This window comes from Meleagris gallopavo, chromosome 1, assembly GCF_905368555.1.
Source record: "Meleagris gallopavo chromosome 1, MGAL_WU_HG_1.1, whole genome shotgun sequence".
Lineage (NCBI taxonomy): Eukaryota > Metazoa > Chordata > Aves > Galliformes > Phasianidae > Meleagris > Meleagris gallopavo.
The window spans coordinates 100,807,542-100,824,977 of NC_139404.1; the positions used below are offsets into that span (position 1 = coordinate 100,807,542).

At 40.1% G+C, this 17,436-nt stretch overlaps 1 protein-coding gene across 1 annotated transcript in view; it reads left to right on the top strand.

Annotated features, from left to right (window-relative positions):
- The first annotated feature begins 3,802 nt into the window (after positions 1 to 3,802).
- Positions 3,803 to 17,436, top strand: part of JAM2 (junctional adhesion molecule 2) — a 28,889-nt gene continuing 15,255 nt past the window's right edge. Inside the window, exon 1 of the mRNA XM_031556660.2 lies at positions 3,803 to 3,869. Within this exon, the coding sequence (XP_031412520.2) occupies positions 3,818 to 3,869 (52 nt within the window). The 5' untranslated portion in view covers positions 3,803 to 3,817. The remainder of the gene's footprint in view (positions 3,870 to 17,436) is intronic.

Here is a 17,436-nt window from a genome sequence, read left to right on the forward strand (position 1 = left end):
CAGTTGTCGTCGCCTCAGGGAGCGCTCCGCAGCTCTCGGGCAGCCTGCTGTGCTCGGGCTGCGCGGGGCGCGGAGGCGGGCGGCGGCCGGGAGCTGCCCCGCGGGCAGCAGGGGGCGCCGCGGGGGGCCCGGCTGGGGCGCGGGTCCCTGCCTCGTCCCGGGGGGCAGCGACTGCGGGGCGGGTGCGGATGTGAGTTGCTCTAGCCTCAGGGAGAGCTGGCCGCTCTCTGAGGTGCTGCGAGTGTTAGGATGCGGACTGCGCCGCGTGCCCTCCGGGTGGGTCCTAAGAGATGAACGGGCAAGTTCCAGAAATGTGCTTTCTGCGGGTAGCGCTGCTCCGGAGTGGATTGATGTTTATGCTCTGATTCGTTGAAAAACCAGATGGAGAGATGTGAAGTTGGCAAAAGCTGCCCCACCCAGAAAGCACATGGAAATAAGTGAAAGCAGAGTGCGGGGCCGCGTAGCTGCAGAGAAGCAGTGATTGAATATGCGGTGTTCATAGTGCCAGTCCTCTGAAAGCTTGTGCTTTTGGACCACATCTGACTGTGCTCTTATACACTCTGTGTCTCACTGCTGCCTTTGGGAAAGAGGCAATATGTGGAAAGGAATGCCCTGAAAAAAATTGTGTAGCTCGTGTTATCTTGCTAACAAAGTGAGAACCTGAGACCTGACTGTTTCAGCTGCTCAGTAGGGCACTCTTGCATTTAACTTTCATTCCTCCTCACCTAACAGAAATTTGTGTGTGAAAGATCTTTTTTGGAGGAGGGCAGATTCAAAGTGACATGCACTCTGCTAGTTCTTTAGGTTGGTGGCTATTTTTCTTTTCCTCTGTCTTCACTGAACTGTGTTCAGTTTTGGGACCCCCGCTACAAGAAGGCCCTGGAGCGTGCCTGGAAAAGAGCAATAGAGCTGTGAGGGGTCTGGAGCATAAATCTGATGGGAAGCAGCTGAGGTTGTTCAGTCTGGAGAAGAGGAGGCTCAGAGGAGACCTCATTGCTCTCTACAACCACCTGAGAGGAGGCTGTGAGGTCGGCCTCATCTCCTGGGTAACAGAGATAGGATGAGAGGGAATGGTCTCAAGTTGCACCAGGAGAGGTTCAGGTTGGATATTAGGAAAAAATTGTTCTTAGAAGGAGTGATGAGGCAGTGGCACAGGCTGCCCAGGGTGGTGGTGGAGTCACTGTCCTTGGAGATGTTCGAGGGCTGTGTGGATGTGGTACTGAGGGATGTGGGCAGTAGGCATGATGACGGTTGGACTTGATGGTCTTTTCATACCTGAATGATTATTAATGTTCTGAGAGGGCAGATCTTTAAGTGATTTACACTATGGATGTTCTCTGGTTTGGTAGCAGTTTTCCTTTGTCTTTACCTGTACAAGACCTTATAAAAACCTGGGTTGTTAGGTGGGTGGCTGATGTAGGTGGCTTCCTCTGTCACATAATGAATTAGAAAAAAAATAAAAATAAAAAAAAAACTAAGTGTTCTTTCTTCTTTTTCTTCATTTGTTGTTAGTTTCCTGGGTATATCTAATCAAATAAGACTGCTGTGGGTGTTTTGTTTATTTAGTGAGTGAGTGGTTTCAGCACTTTCAGGCTGCTCATTGTTGGGTTTTGTGTGTTGATATTGCTGGCTTTGGTCAGCATGGAAATGCCACAGAGTGGTTTAAAAGCAGTACACTAAGTCTGGTGGCTAAGTTGTTGGCAGACATTTATTTTTCTCTCTACCTGTTACTGTTCCCCCAAAAGATGCCTGGTGGAGAGGGCTCAGTTTACCAATAATGTGCTGATACAGAGTTATTGCATGAAGAAAGTGGCTGCAGGTGGGTGTGCAACTGCTGATTGTTTCTGTGAGCTGGGGGAAATCCAGGCAGAAAAAGCTACTGGGAGTCTGCTGCTGCTGCTCCTAGGGCTCCAGCACACTCACGCTAACAATAAGGCTGAGTAATGCTGGCATTCATGTCAGATGTATGCGTTGAGTCATTTCTAGTGTGGTTCTGAATCCCAACATGCTGTAGAGATAGGAAATACGCAAAAGCTAATGAGGAAAAGAAAGAATTAAGTTTATACCAAAAGAACTGTGAGGATTATTGTAGAGCAGCAGAAGAGAACTTGCTTGGTAATTCAGCTGCAGGAGTTAAGAGCCGGATAAATTGGCCATAGGAAGTCAGCATAGTCAAGAACAGTGCTGAGGTCTTTTCAGTGAGAGCCTACTAAGAAATGCTAATGACTCATAGAAGGAGTTATTTCTCTCAGTTAAAGCCTCTCTTATCTTTAATTTAGGGGAAAGTAGGGGAGTTGGAGACCTTCATTCATATGGTCTCAGTCTGCATGAGCTCCATAAACCGATGCTGCCTGTGAGTGTTTTCAAAGGTGAGCAGGCTAAGATTTGTGAGCTCTGTTGGTATGAGTTAGAAAATGTACAGAAATTGTTGCTATTAATAGTCACGGCAGCTGTTTGGGAGGTGGTACATACTGATGAACTGTCTCTTCTGAGGAACTTCCAGGAGTGATTTTTTTTTTTTTTTTTTTAATTTCTTTGCATTACTGTAAGTTGGAATTAAAAGTTAAGCTTGTGATGCTGAGAACAAATGCAGTGCAATGTATCGAGGTGAGGACAATGAGGTGGCAATAAATAGCAATCTTACATAAACATCTCATGGAGCTCTCTGGGGTAGTTTGATTCAGCAATAAATAAGGTGAGGATGTGATTTTTTTTCTTACTGGCTTTAAAACAAACACTCTTTAGTGCTTGGGAATCTTTTAGACAGATACAGAGGTTCTAAGTCAAAAAAGTCACGTCTCCATCCCTTGAAGAACTCAGAGAGCATGACTGCATTAGCTATATAAAGTAGCATTGTACTTGGAAGTCTTTGTGTTTTCCCCGTTACACATGATGATGTTCTCAAAGTTGACCACCTGTCTTCTGTCAAGCCTTCTGTGTTTGCTGGATTAGCTTAGTAAGGACCTATTTTGATTTCTAAATTAGAGTCCATTTTCAGGTGAGATGGAATTTCTTAAATTTGCAAGGCTGTGTATTTCTCTGAAGTCTCTGCAAAATAACACTGAACCTGTCTGCCTTTCTGCCTTGTTTGTTTGTTTTTGTTCTTTTTGTTGTTGTTGTTGTTGTTGTTTATATGCTGTGGTGACAGCATGATATATGGAAATTCTAGAAAACTTAAGAATTCAGGATTTGGTTGGAAGACCTTCCTGCCTCTGCAAGAGAGACAGACTTCTCAATCTATTATTATCTTCACAATTCCAACCTCTTGGTTAGATCTTCAGTGCTCTGGGGGAATTTTGTCCCTGAGATACAGGGAGCTGGTTCCTGGCTTGCTCTGTAGTATCCTTTCTTCTGATTACCCCTACAGCCTGCTACTGGATGTGCAGAAGGAAAAATGAGGATCTGCTTTCCTTTGTTGCATACAGGAAGCATGAAATGCACCTGTATCATCACTGCAAGGCAGTCACAATTCACAATTCCCTTCTTCTGTTCAGGGTGATTGTATTTAAGCTGGAATACTTGCTTTTACTATTTCTTGGCCTCTCAGCTGTTCTCTCAGCTTTAGTGCTGCAGCTATTCTTTGTTCGTGTTATAGGACATGTATTTCTGGTAATTGTGACTACAATAGGGCATATGGTATTGATAATGAGAGCTAAAATTACCACTGTTAATAGCAGATCTAATTGAGCCTGGATGAGGTCTTGTTGGCTATTTAACTGAATTACATCAAGGTTGTGGGTTTTTTTGTTTTTTTGTTTTTTTTTTATGTGATAATATAATATTTGTATTTCCTGCTACAGACTATTTTGGCAGCAGCATGCTGGCAGCTGGATTCTTCTACAGAAATTGGCTGATGGTGTCACAAATGAGTAAGAATGTGGAAGTGCTTGAACTTTGACTTCATATTTTCTCTTTACTTAATTGACTTAACATTTGTGGGATCATTGGATCATCTTTCACAACTTAGAGCTACCAAGGCCACTGTCTAAATCCAGACGTTACTGGGGAAGTGCATGTACAAACCTGTTTCTAAAGAATTGAGCTGAAGTTGTTGAAGACAGCTTTTACATATGGCTTCCTCAAAGTGTATGTACCCTAAGTGCTGGTGGTCATGAGCAAGACAATTCTTTTTAAGTATGGGAAAATCATCTTGTATGGCTAATACTCAGGGAAATCAGCTCTCATTCCATTTCACATGAGTAAATAGTAGTGATACTCTTTCACTAAAGGTAAACAGTGACATACACGTAAATCTTCTGCAGTAGCAGTAAGCAAGCTTCCCTTGTTAGGTGGGCAAGTGAATCTTGAGGGCTGTCTGCATTTGGAGAACCAGTAACTAGTGACTTAACTCTGAAATTGAAATCTAAAAGTTTTTACAATTCAGTTAGTTTCCATCAGCACTGTAAAACATCATCTTTCTCTTGGAGTGTTTTTAAAGATGATCTCTTTATAATTGATTCCCTACAGCTGGCGTTCTCATTTAGCAGTTCTCTCAGAGAAAGTCAGATTTGGTGTCATGCTCTCTCCTAGCAATAATAGAGGTCACTCCAGTGTAAAAGCTTACATAAAGGAAGGTTATTGAGCATCCACTCAGCAATAAAATTGTTTTTGTATCAAAACAATTAAGATTGTATTTGCCATTGCAGGCTTTTGCCAGGACTATATAGAATGGTTAAATTAAGTTTTTCCTGAAGTTACAGACTAACAACAAGCAGAACCTCTTGCCACAGACTATCTTACTGCTGTTTTTGATTGGTTGGTTGGTTGAGATATTTTTTCCCCACTGTGGTGACTTGGTAAGTTATCTTAGTTATGTTATCCCTTTCCAGTTTGGCGGCTAATATCTAGCCGGGTGAATGTTTTAATGGAAACTTAGGGAAATGTTATCTGGTAACTGAAAATCAAATATGTTACTGGCAATTTTCTTATTGTTAGTTCACCTTTTCCTCCCAAGAAAAGCTAATTTTTTAAGACTAGTTTTTACTTTCTGGCATGTCGTTTTCCATCCTGATTAATTCTCAGAGAACTATCACTTTTAACAAAACTCTGCAGAAAAGCCTGCCACATCTTCCTCAAAGTGTTGTACGTTACTTTGTTGTAATTCTACCACAGGAAGATTTGAGCAAATATTATGGTGCCTTTGTAATCCAGACAAATGATATGTTTCCTGAATGCTAGTGTTTGGGAAAGGAGAATAGGATAGAAAATGAAGCTGGAGCAATGTTTGGATGATTGTGTGTGCTTGTGCTCACCTCTATTTCCAAAGCCACATTTTCTTCTAGAAGTCTCCAATGACTTAAGTCACCTTAATCCTCACAGGATATCATTGAGCACTTGAGTGCTTATTTTGTAATACTGGCAGAAGGTAAGCTTGGCAGCTGAACATCTGGTCCCATTCACTTGTCACTTCCTAGCATGCACTGGGAGGTGAAGGAGCTTTTGGAGATGCAAGAAGGGAAAAATAGTCATTTCTGAGCAATAGCAAGCAATATAACAACAGGAGTAATTTTTGAACCCCTGGTGAGACTGTAGCCCGTCCTGATTAACAGGAATCGAAGGAGGCGTCCAGTTTTTTCCAGAGATTATTTGCAGGGGAGAACATGGTGGGAAAATACAGTAATAAGCCTTTCTGAATGCTTAATTTTAAGAAGTTCAAAACTCAGCCATTTTCAGTAAGAAGATCCAACTTGTATTGTGGTAACAACTCGATCCTGACTTTTTTAAAAGTAAGAAATGATCAGACTCAAGACGAAAAGAACAGCACTGACAGGTATGAAGTTTCAATAGATATATATTTACTTAGTATTTGTTAGAATCATAGAACATCCCAAGCTGGAAGGGACTGACAAGGATCATTGAGTCCAACTCCTGTCCCTACACAGGCTCACCCAAAAATCAGACCACATGACTGAGAGCAGTGTCCAGATGTTAGGATTAGCTGCATAACATGCACTCAGTTCAGTCCAATTAAACAAATTAAACAAATGTTAAGTAAATGTTAAATGCCAGTAAGTATTTGTATGTGAATGAATGAAATGAAAATGTTTTATTTTCAGTGAGTATTTGAAGTTTTCTTTGTATCTTGCAGTGAACGCCCCTGCTCCTTGCAGCTGAGTACAGTAATGTTCCTCCCAAGTGTAATGTGGTTTACTAATGCATATATATATGTTGTAATCATTTGAGAAGGTCCTGAAATTAAATTAACACAGAAAGAAATCAGTGTTTATAAATTGAATAGAGCAGTTGAAAATGTAGAAGAGGGAGATTGAGACAGCCTGGTAATTGTAAGAGCTCGTAAGATTTTTGAGATGCTGTTTTTATAGGATTGGATTGATAGTAAAGCTGACAAATTCAGGGACTCCAGTCTTGCTGGTAATATCAAAAGTTTCTGTCTGGAATAGGTATAGAGTAGTAAGCAGATGCATACCATAGTGAGAGTATGCTTACATAGTGTGAAGCAGTGCTTGAGGCTGCGCTAGCATAAGCTTTTCCTTCTTGTCATACAGTCTGAAGAGGCCTTCACATAATTCCATTTTAAGTCAACTACTTTTTCTTTTTTCCTGTAGAAGATCTACATCCTAGACATCACTTGATTCAAACAGTGCTAGCTGATAAAGAAGTCTCCCAAAATGTATTAAGTACAAAAAGTAGATGCGATTCTTCTCTGTGTGTTCAGTTCAAGTACTGTTGAAGGGATGGCTCTGGGGTACTTCCAGAACTTAATGTACTTGGTTTTGAGCCTTTCAGTTAATAATGTTCTGGAGCATAAGAGTCATCTGGGAAAGCTGTTTTTCTACATGGAATCAGCAGTGTGCATGGAGATAGTGACTAAAAACTGTTTTCAGCTCCTGTTGCTATGACTCTTCACATGAGCTCCAGTTGTATCTCTAGTTGAGTACTCAGCTCTTTTAACAGTGCACACAGTTGCTCTTCGCTTCACAGCTGTGTTCAGATTTTTATCCCCCCTTTTTTGGGAAGGGGGAAGTGAAAGCTTTGCTTCTGAGGCCATGTCCAGATTTTGCAATATGTACAGGCTTTCTAACATAAATAGCCATGGAAGAATGTGCTGAATTCTGTGAGAGAGTAAAAAAGTGCTATCTGTTTATAAGCTTTCAAGCTTATTTAAAACTTATGCAAACCTTTTCCAAGTTATGTAAATAGAGAAGTGGGCATGGCTGATTCTCGTATATACAGCTGAGAGACTTGCAGGTGCAGAATGCTTCTATTGAGTTAAACTAAACTCCATGCCCTTTAGGGAAAAATAAAGCAGTGCAGTTTTTTGTGTTTTTTGTTGTTATCTTACCTTATAAGATAGTCTTCAATCCAGCAAAAAAATCCCAGAAAACTTGTGCTTTCTTCCAAAAATGTCATAGATATTTAAGGCAGATACTTTGTTTTCTGTTTGAATGGAATGTCTATGCAACAAAGTCTACTTAAACAAAAACATTGTTTTACACTACTTTAGAAAGCTAAGAGCAATCTTTATGACTAGCCTAGCATTTGATAAAAAGGTGAACACAACAGTTCTTAATTTCATCTAATTGTTGGGGAAAACTTGGATCTTACTGGCACTTTTAATAATTATGTTAGTGTGTGTTATTTATTTATTTATTTATTTATTTATTTATTCCCCTCACAAATCAAAAGAGCAGTCTGGGGGAGAGTGGGCTGGGTAGTGAGCAGATCTTCTGTCCGTTACTGAAGCAATGCAATATCTGTGGCTTCCAGCAGAGATTAGAAGCTAAAAGCATTGAACAGAATACAGCAGGGGGTAGGGAGAAATTTTGTCTTTCTTTTAAAACTGAATTAAATAATTTTGCATGAATACAAGGAGAGTAAGATAATGTGTAGAATCAGTAGAACTAACAGTGTCACTGGTGTCCAATATGTGCATATATAAGCAGACTTGAATTCTGGTAGCCCTGTTACAGGTGTACTATTTGTAATTTTATCTCCAGTGTTAACAGGTTAGTAACCTAAGATTTACTCTTCAGTTTTGGGATGGAACTAATCATCTGAAAATCAGAAGAAGAAGAAGGAAAAAAAATTGCGGTATCATTCTGCTGCTGAATGCTGCATTCGAATCCCTATAGTTTTTTGGAGCCCTATCCATATGGGCAGTCTTAAAAGCAGAAATGTGGTATGAAATCGGATTGTTTTAAAATCTGAATTGTGCTGACTGAAGAGCAGATAATTCGTGACTTTTATCTGTCTCTACTTTGGGATGGGAAAAGTAAAGGGTGGGCAGATGGTATCCAAAAAAACTTACAGCTAAGTGTGTCAAGGGGCTTGGCTAACTGGTTAAGTGGAAGGTATATGTAGACTTGGCTATAAGGAGTTGCATATCTGTCAGCCCTAAAGTGGATACTCTTTGTGTGTGTGTGTGTGTGTGTGCATGTGAAAGAGTAATTCATTTTGCCTTGTAAGGGACCTCGTCCTTAGCTGCCATAAAACATAACTTGGCACTCAAACATAAAGCATAAAAGCTTATAGGCTTCTTTTAACAAGTGTACTTTCAGCTAAACTTAGATGGCAATGGGTTCCTCTTATAGGAGAGAGATGCAGGTAACTATCTATTATTTAACAGACCATCTTGTTCCCTTTCTTGGCTTCTTGACCACTCCTAACTCTGCTGATGCTAACTTGGTACCATACAGTCTTAATGCAAGATGAGCAGACCTGCAACAACAGTGGAAATAAATATGTAAATATGTCAGATCCTCTTCTTACTAACATAGATTGCTATGTGGCTTTATAGCTAAACTCTGAAGACTTTTTTTGTTTGGATACCATGTGATCACAGTGCTTATTCTGGTATGCATCTGCCTGTATAACCTACATGCCAGCATAGTGTTTAAACAGTTCTTCAGATATCTTTCTCAAAAAGAGATCCTTAAGCTGAAATTAGTTAGCCTGAGTTGAGTACTACAAAATACTACTATTTAATCCTATTTCTAAAGGAAATTTAAGTTTAAGCAAACGTAGTGTCATGCGTGTTCATAAAATATCCTTATCTTGTGAATAGTTGGTGATAAAGAGAATGAAGTCAAAAGCAGGCAAAGCAGATAACAAAACAGTAGTTTAAGAAAGCATATATACCTGTCTGGAAGTCATGATTTCATGAAATGTGTTAATCCATTGACTCTAGCAAGCATTTAGATGTGTAATACCTGAGTTTTAATTATATATATCTTACATGAATAGTGTATTTTATGTATTCTATATATGGCTGTTTTAACTTCCAGACTTCTATGGATCTTTGAAGTTGTACTTGAAAAGGTGGGCGAGGTGAAATCATTAAAAAGATTTTATTTTTTAATTCTAAAAATATCTAATGGCTTAAAAATAATAATAATGACTACAAGGAGCACATCAAAATAGGAATTAGTTTTGTTTCTAAATTATGACAAGATTATTTGTCTTCTATGCAGTTGTTCTCTCCCCAGGATTTTTATTTATTTATTTATTTGTGTGTGTGTGTGTGTGTGTGTGTGTGTGTGTGTGTGTGTGACAGTGAAACAGCTGGTGCTTTCTCAGTTTAAATATCTGCTGACAAGATAATCAAGTCATTTTACATGAAGCCTCAAACTAGTGAATTGTGAATGTTAGGTTGCTTCCCAAGCTTGCCCTTCTGATGCAATGCAGCTGAATTGCTTGTTAGTTAACCTTTCCCAAATATTCTCAAGGATATGGCTCCTGACACATCTCTTCTGTTGAAGTGCTGTGATGATCACTGAGTTAACATGTACACTTGATTTTAAAAATAAATACAACACAGAGCTGCTCTGTTTATTCCTGTTTCCTGTGTAACAGTACAGTGTTGCTCTTCTAATGTTTTCTAATCTGAATACACGTATGTTGTTTTTTTTTTGCTTGTGTTGCTTCTAATAGGATGAAGACTCTATCGTGGTTATTATTATTATTACCCTCTTCATTCCCTTTGAGGAAAATTTGGCACCTACTACACTGTGACCTATTGTTCTTAGCTCTACCTTCCGGAGGATTTCTTCTAATCACCCTACATCTTCCAGCATGCAAAACATCTTCTGTTTTTTCTAGGTCTTCTTGATATATTATATGCATGTATTTGTACTGTAAGCCACAACACTGATTGAATGTAATAGCCATCAAACATAACTGTTAGCTGCTTCTAACAGGAAGAGACTGTTGAGCGAACTTGGCAGTATTATAGGATCATGTGTGAATGAAAGTGGGATGAGCTAATTTGGCAAACTGCGTGCAGATGATTTGGAAGAGATCACCATATTCTTTGGCTGGGAGAGAAGTGGCCATTGTACTTGCAGCTCGTAGCAAAGAAACTGGTCTGTAGCATTGTGAGGAAAAAAGCTAGTATATAGTCCAGTGCTTGTGATCACTAACAAGATGCAGTCCTAAAATTCATGGTTCAAGTGAAGTTCAGTCAAGTGACGCCTCACCATCAGCAGCTGAAAATGTCTCCTCAGAAATCCTAAATTCACAAAGCATTACAGAAACCTGATGCTTCCATTTAAAGAGTATCCTACTGTTTTTGGAAAGATTCTTATGTATATACACTTTTGTTTAACGGACACGCTAGCTAGAATGAAGTCATAGTTTGTTCCAAAGTCAGCAGAAGTTGAATGGAAGGAAGCCAGTGCAAAGCCCTATTTAAAAACTTGCCATAAAGAACTGTTCTTGCATCCATTCCACATTAGTATAGAAGTATATTCTAGGTGAATGTCTGCTTCTGAGACAGTAATGTATTTTTTTTAAGCTACAGATTTCAGATTGATCATTTCCTTCAGTGGAAGATATAAGGTGACAATGCTGGCTTGATTTTGATTATTTAATTTTTCTGAAAATGAGATGTTTGGATGTGGTTGGTCTAATTAGCAATTCTACCTGTTACTGTAGATTTCTTTGCAGTGCCCAATTATAGCTAGTTTGGTACTCATTTACCTTTAGAAGACACTCCTTAATAGGTACTCATCTTCTGCCATGAAAGCACTTTGAAGAAATAGTTAGATTAATCAAAAAGGGGTTGAAAAGTCCTATGTGAAAAAAATGCTTTAAACCTCAGAAGGGACTGAGGATGATCAGGAAAGTTGATTCCAGCTTAAATGGATGACATTACTTATGAGAGGAAACATTCCCTTAGTAGAACAATGTATTTGCTTCCAAGATTTGAAATCCTAGAGACCTGATGTTTTTCCTAGGATCTGGAAGCATGACCTTTCCATGAGGAAGTTTAGTTGCTCTTCTCGTTCTGAGCAAGCAGAAACTGCAGCTCTACTTAGTGTTTTCTGGACTCATGACTGGTGCAGCTGGAAAGTAAACTGAATTTGTTTTCAGATGTGTATTTGTAGATTTATAAAAGACCCAACTTCTTGAAAGCATTTATCCTTTTGAAATTGCTTGGCAGTGCCAGCAAAAGTCACTTGAGTATTGTGCAGACCTCTGAAATCTAGCATGGAACTTCTGTCTTGAAATGAGAGCCCAAATGGTTGTGTGGCTTTTTTGACAGAGTTGTTTGTTTTCTCTTGTTTCCCAGCTCTCTTGTGTTTCAGGGTTGATTTTACGGTTGATGTAAATCAGCCCAGTACTATTGACCTCAGAGGGACACGCCAGTTTGCAGTGTGGGCTCAGCTTTGTTCTGTGAATTCAGTAATCATGCTATAAGAATTTCTCCAGGTATTTCAACAGACAAGTGTTTTGCTGAATTGTTACACCTATTCCTTCAGCTCACTGCTACATGAGGTGTGTGGGACGTCGGCAGCTGTGGGAGTGGATGTCTCTCCTAACGGTCTCTTGAAACACAATGGCACAGGACACAAGCCTTCAGCATCCTGATGCCTGCTGCAATAGTCAGCAGTGGGCGCAGCACCGGGCCTTCCCGCGCTTGCAGGCTGCCTTGAGCCGCCGCCGCGTTGCTGTGGCAACCCGAATGTGCAGCCCGGCGGGCGCTGGGCTGCAAGCCTTGGAGGCAGGTCTCTGTGGGGCCGCTGTGAAAACGAGAGCCATAAATAGTTGTTTGGTTAATAATGTATCTCTAAAACCATATACATTCTAATTTCCCACTCCTTGCCACACAGTAATCTGCGTTGGGACTACTGAAAGCAATTTGGAGGCTGTTTAGTATTCTCTGGAATTCATTTACTTCGGTGTTCAATTTCTTCATAAAGGCTGACCTAAATAATCCCTTCCTCTCTTGTCCCATGCCACTTGTTTTTATTCTCTACTTTCTCCTCTACAGGCACTTCCAGTTCTGCCTTGCCAGCCTGCTGTCCTTGGGGCTGTGCTCCAAAGTGATCATGAATGTGATCCTAAACTCCCGGGACTGCTGCTGCTAACTAAAGATAATTGAAAACTGTACTCTTGCTATTCCTGACCTTCAAATTAAGCAAAAAAATATCTTGAGAGTAAAAGTAAAGGCAACGTCAGCTGATGTGCTGGCCTTTCAGATTGCACTGAACAGCACAGACACAAAGCTGAGCATTAAACCATCCCTAGGCTGGCATCCTGAATAAGAACTGCATTTCTAGTCCGCTCTGTAACTGAGGCAATACAACAAAAGAGTTTTTTTGCCCCTGTGAGATTGAGAGCTCTTCAGACCATCCAACACCAGCTTTCAATACAGGTAGAAATCCTGTTCTTAGTGACACTGACAAAGCTTCTGGCCCCCTAGGGAGCAGCTCCCAGCTGTATGCAGTGTCTTTCTCTGAGCAGCTTCTCACGTGTTTTCTATCACAAAGGCAGAGTTGCTGACTCTGATTAAAAACATACTTTCTCTAACAGATGAATGTGAAGAATTCTTGTATTGTATTTTTATTTTTATATGTTACATCTAAATTTGTTACATTTGTTTTTGTTTTTTGTTTTTGTTTTTTTTTTCTTTCTTTAGACCTCTAGATCTGCAGTAAGTAGTAAATCCGAGAGAAACTTTGAAGATGAACAATGTGGCCATTTAAACACTCTAAGTTTTCTTCTGTAACCGCTTACTACTCTGTCATATTTTGAGAAACCAGACTAAAGTACACCTTCCTTTCATATAATAGAGGTTTTGCAGGTAGGGTACTATAAGGACTGACTGTTGTGTATTGCTTGGGTATCTGTAGAAATGTGTGTGTGTGTGTGTGTGTGTGTGTGTGTGTGTGTGTGTGTGTGTGTGTGTGTGTGTGTGTGTATATATGCAGAATTTGACTGCCTTTGCTCTTTATTTGAGATCTTTTAATGAAAAAGGATGAGGAGAGTGCCTGATGACTAACTCAGCAAGACATGTAGTGTGTGTGTGTGTGTGTGTGTGTGTGTGTGTGTTGTATTTCTAACTATCCTACCATTTGGATGTTGGCCTTGTTAGAAGCTTCAAATGAATGGCTTTGCTCAGGAGAGCAGCAGAGGGAAGGACTGATCTACTGCGTGTGGCTCTGAGCCTGGTCTGTAACAGGGGAAAATGCCTTTGGGTTTGGGGGAACTTTCGGGGGTCTCTGGGGGAACAGAGGAAAGGTCAGTTTTTTATGTAAGATTACTACTCAGCTGTAGAGTTGGAACTGTAATTTTGTAATAGCTTCTCTTCCAAAGGAGAAGCCAAACCAAATGTTGGATTTAGCTGGCTTTTTTTTTTTTTTTTCTTTTTTCCTTCCCATGCTTTGTAATACTAGTCAATTTCTCCATGAATAAGAGATTTGTCAGGAATTAGGAAAGGGCATATAGGAAAGTGGGTCAGGGAGAATGAGGGAAAGCTAACAGGTATCTGCATGCACAAATACAAGTACTTCACAAGATTCTTGAGATTATTGATCTAGTAATGGAAAAGACACTTCCTGTAGGAATTCATAGGCTGTGCTGAAGCATAGAAGTTAGGCTGTATTACTCTCCCTATATACATATATACATATATACATATATACATATATACATATATACATATATACATATATACATATATACATATATATACATATATATACATATATATATATATATATGTATTTGTCTCCTCTGAGCCTTTTAGAAAAGGCTGCTGCTTTTTATGTACCCATCATTCCCAAGAGTGAAGATTAAGATAATGCATTTTTAGTACTGTTTACTGAAAATAAGTAGCTGTATGTTTTTCCCTCAGCTTGAGACTGCAGCAGCAGAGATACAATTCAAACAACTTCTTAATAGTGCCAGGAAACAAGCACTGTGTCTTACTGAGGAACTTTTCTTAACAAGTACAAAGTATTAAAAACTTAACTTAGTTAAAGGTCGTTTCATCAGACTAGTAGAGAAATTTCTCATTTGCCACTGAAGCACAGATAACACATATGTGATATGTGATGTTGGATCCATAGTTTTTTTTCTTGATTAAAAACATCTGTATGGACTGTGTCCTAATTAGCCAAGAAGAGTGTTTAAAATCTTGCCATGTATTTCATGGAGTGTTAAGATATTCTCAGGTGCTATATGTAATACGCACCGGCTCCGGTGCCTGGATGACACAGTGGTTAAGTCCAGCAGTTTCCAAAACATTATAAAAGCTGCTGACAGCTACCACCACATAAGTGAAGGGATGGCTGAGAAAGCCCTTGAATTCTTTTGGTGTTTTATACCCCGCTGGTTTACCAGCCCCAAAATATGCATTCTTTCCTTGGACTGCTATGCTTCGCATAGTTTCATCATGCCTAGTAAAATACAAACTATCTGCATCTGGATTTAGATGGACTCTACAGCCTCCCCTGCAAATGAGACTTCTCTTATATTTGTTTTCTGTATGCAGGTATGCAGGGTAGTTATTGGTTGGTTGTTTTGCTGTTGTTGTTTTGTGGTTTTTTTTTTTTGTTTGTTTGTTTTGTAAAACAGATAAGCTTTCCTAAAGTAAATCCTGTTCTATCATTATTGCAGTTCAAGAACATACAGGATAAATGAAAGACAGAAGTTGAGCTTTTTCTTTTTTTTCATGATGCGTGTTAATTTCTTCTAGTCCTTGTCCAGAGTTTGAACTCTTAATGCCGTGTTTGTTATATTACCTAAATGGGGCTGTTTGTGCTCAATCCAAGCTACGTTTTGGTTCATAAGTCACTGGTTTCTGAAATTGTCTGGGGGTTCTGGCAAACACTGGAGATTCCTGCAGTTACAATCTGTTAATGGTCCTAAGCTCTTTCCGTTGTGTTTACTGGAGGCTAGCATTTACCACATGACTTGATGGAAGACAGAAGCTGCTTAAACACTCATCTGATGACAGCAAGGTGTTTAGGAATAGTGGTGGACCTGTGGCACGCTGCTGTTAACATTGCTTAGCCTGCCAGCACCACCATGAGCAAGATGATAGATAGCATACTGGTTGTAGTGACCACATAGAATCATAGAATGGCCTGGGTTGAAAAGGACCACAATGATCATCCAGTTTCAACCCTCCTGCTATGTGCAGGGTCACCAACAACCACACCAGGCTGTCCAGAGTCACATCCAGCCTGGCCTTGAATGCCTCCAGGGATGGGGCATCCACAACCTCCTTGGGCAACCTGTTCCAGTGCATCGCCACCCTCTGTGTGAAAAACTTCCTCCTAATATCCAATCTAAACCTCTCCTGTCTTAGTTTAAAGCCATTCCCCCTTGTCCTATCACTACCCACCCTCATATACAGCCATTCTCCTTCCTGTTTATACGCTCTCTTCAAGTACTGAAAGGCCGCAATGAGGTCTTCCTGAAGCCTTCTCTTCTCCAAGCTCAACAAGCCCAGTTCCCTCAACTTTTTTTCGTAGGAGAGGTGCTCCAGTCCTCTGATCATCTTAGTGGCCCTCCTCTGGATCCGCTCCAAGAGCTCCACATCCTTCCTGTACTGGGGGCCCCAGGCCTGGACGCAGTACTGCAGGTGGGGCCTCACAAGAGCTGAGTAGAGGAGGACAATCACCTCCCTCTGGCCACCCCTTTTTTTAGTGCAGCCCAGGACACAGTTGGCCTTCTGGGCTGCAAGTGCACACCGCTGGCTCATGTCCAGCTTCTCATCCACCAGGACCCGCAAGTCCTTCTTCACAGGGGAGTTAGCCTCTTCTGAGGTGATAAATTCTATCTGAAGTTAAGTAGCTTCTTCACTTCTGTCTCTCATGTATGGACTATACCATCTATGGGCTACTTCACTTAGAAAAAATATGACAATGCAAGCACCAAATGATATGTGAATGTTGTGGCCGTGACAAGACACGAGGTGTCATTTAAGTTCATAATGGTTGCTTTCCTGTTCTCTGTTGGGGAGTACTGTAAGAGAACTGTCTGTGTTATCTCTTTATTCTTGGGACACTGGACTTCCTAAGCTTTCAGTATCCTTTGAAATCCTTTGTTCAACTTTGTTCTTGGCCACCTGCTACTTACAACTTGGCAAAACAAATACCACAAGACTACGTTTATTCTTGTACTTATTACTTTGTTTTGATTCTGTTCTCGTGTAATTTCCTCCAGGCACCACAGTTTCCTTTGATTTGATTTGACTAATGCGCTCTTCCTTGATGATTCCTCCAGCTAGTGTCAGTTTACAGCCATGTGATGATTAAATGGAAACTGCATTTTGTGGGTATAGTTTCAAACAAGTTAAGTTACACCTACGGAACAGTAGCGGTTTGTTTGGTTTTTGGTTTTGTTGTTTTTCAGTGCGTGTATAAAAGCGTTTGATGAATAAGAAGTTTGGTAGTACAATAATCTGTCATTTTTTCTCTATTGCTCCTCATATGGTGAATTAAAATCCAATGCTTGAGAATTGGCTTATGAGTAATTGGCAGAAACTTTTCTAAAAGGGCATTGTAAGGAAAAAGTACTCTAGCTTTAAAGACCTCTCCTACTTGATCGGGTTTTGATCATCAGCTACCACTGCACCACTTTAATGTTCTTGAAGAGGAGCATGTATATGTGTGGTTTGTGTGTGATGAGGAAGGCTTTGTGCATGCTGAGAACTTCTTTTTTCTTTTTTTTTTTTCCTCACACAATATTTAGTACCTGTTACACTGCATACCAAACTTGTGTATTCTGTAATCCCTTGATCCAGGAGGAAATACACAAACTTGGTGCAATTGCAAGCTCCCTGTGCAAAGTACACAGAGTAATTTCATGACAAGTTCCACAGAAATAACTAAGTACTTACTAAGTAAGTAAGATCTTGCTCCAGAAGTCATAAAACATTATCTCCTATTGTGTATTCTAGCTCGTGATTACTTAAAAAAGGTCAGAGAGCCTCATGATCACTGTATTAAAGAGGAGAGGGATTTTCAAGTTTATGAAATGGTGTATGTCATATAGTGGTCAGGTTGTTTTGTGCGCAGAGAGAAGGCTGATGTGCCAATAATTTATAAATGGCTTTATCTACATGCTTAGGGCCTAGAAATGCTTCCTACTTTAGCTGAACTCAGGGCCTCAAAACGAAATGTTCTACCTACCATGAAAATCTGAAGGAAGATATTATTTCAGTAGATAACATGATTTTTTACA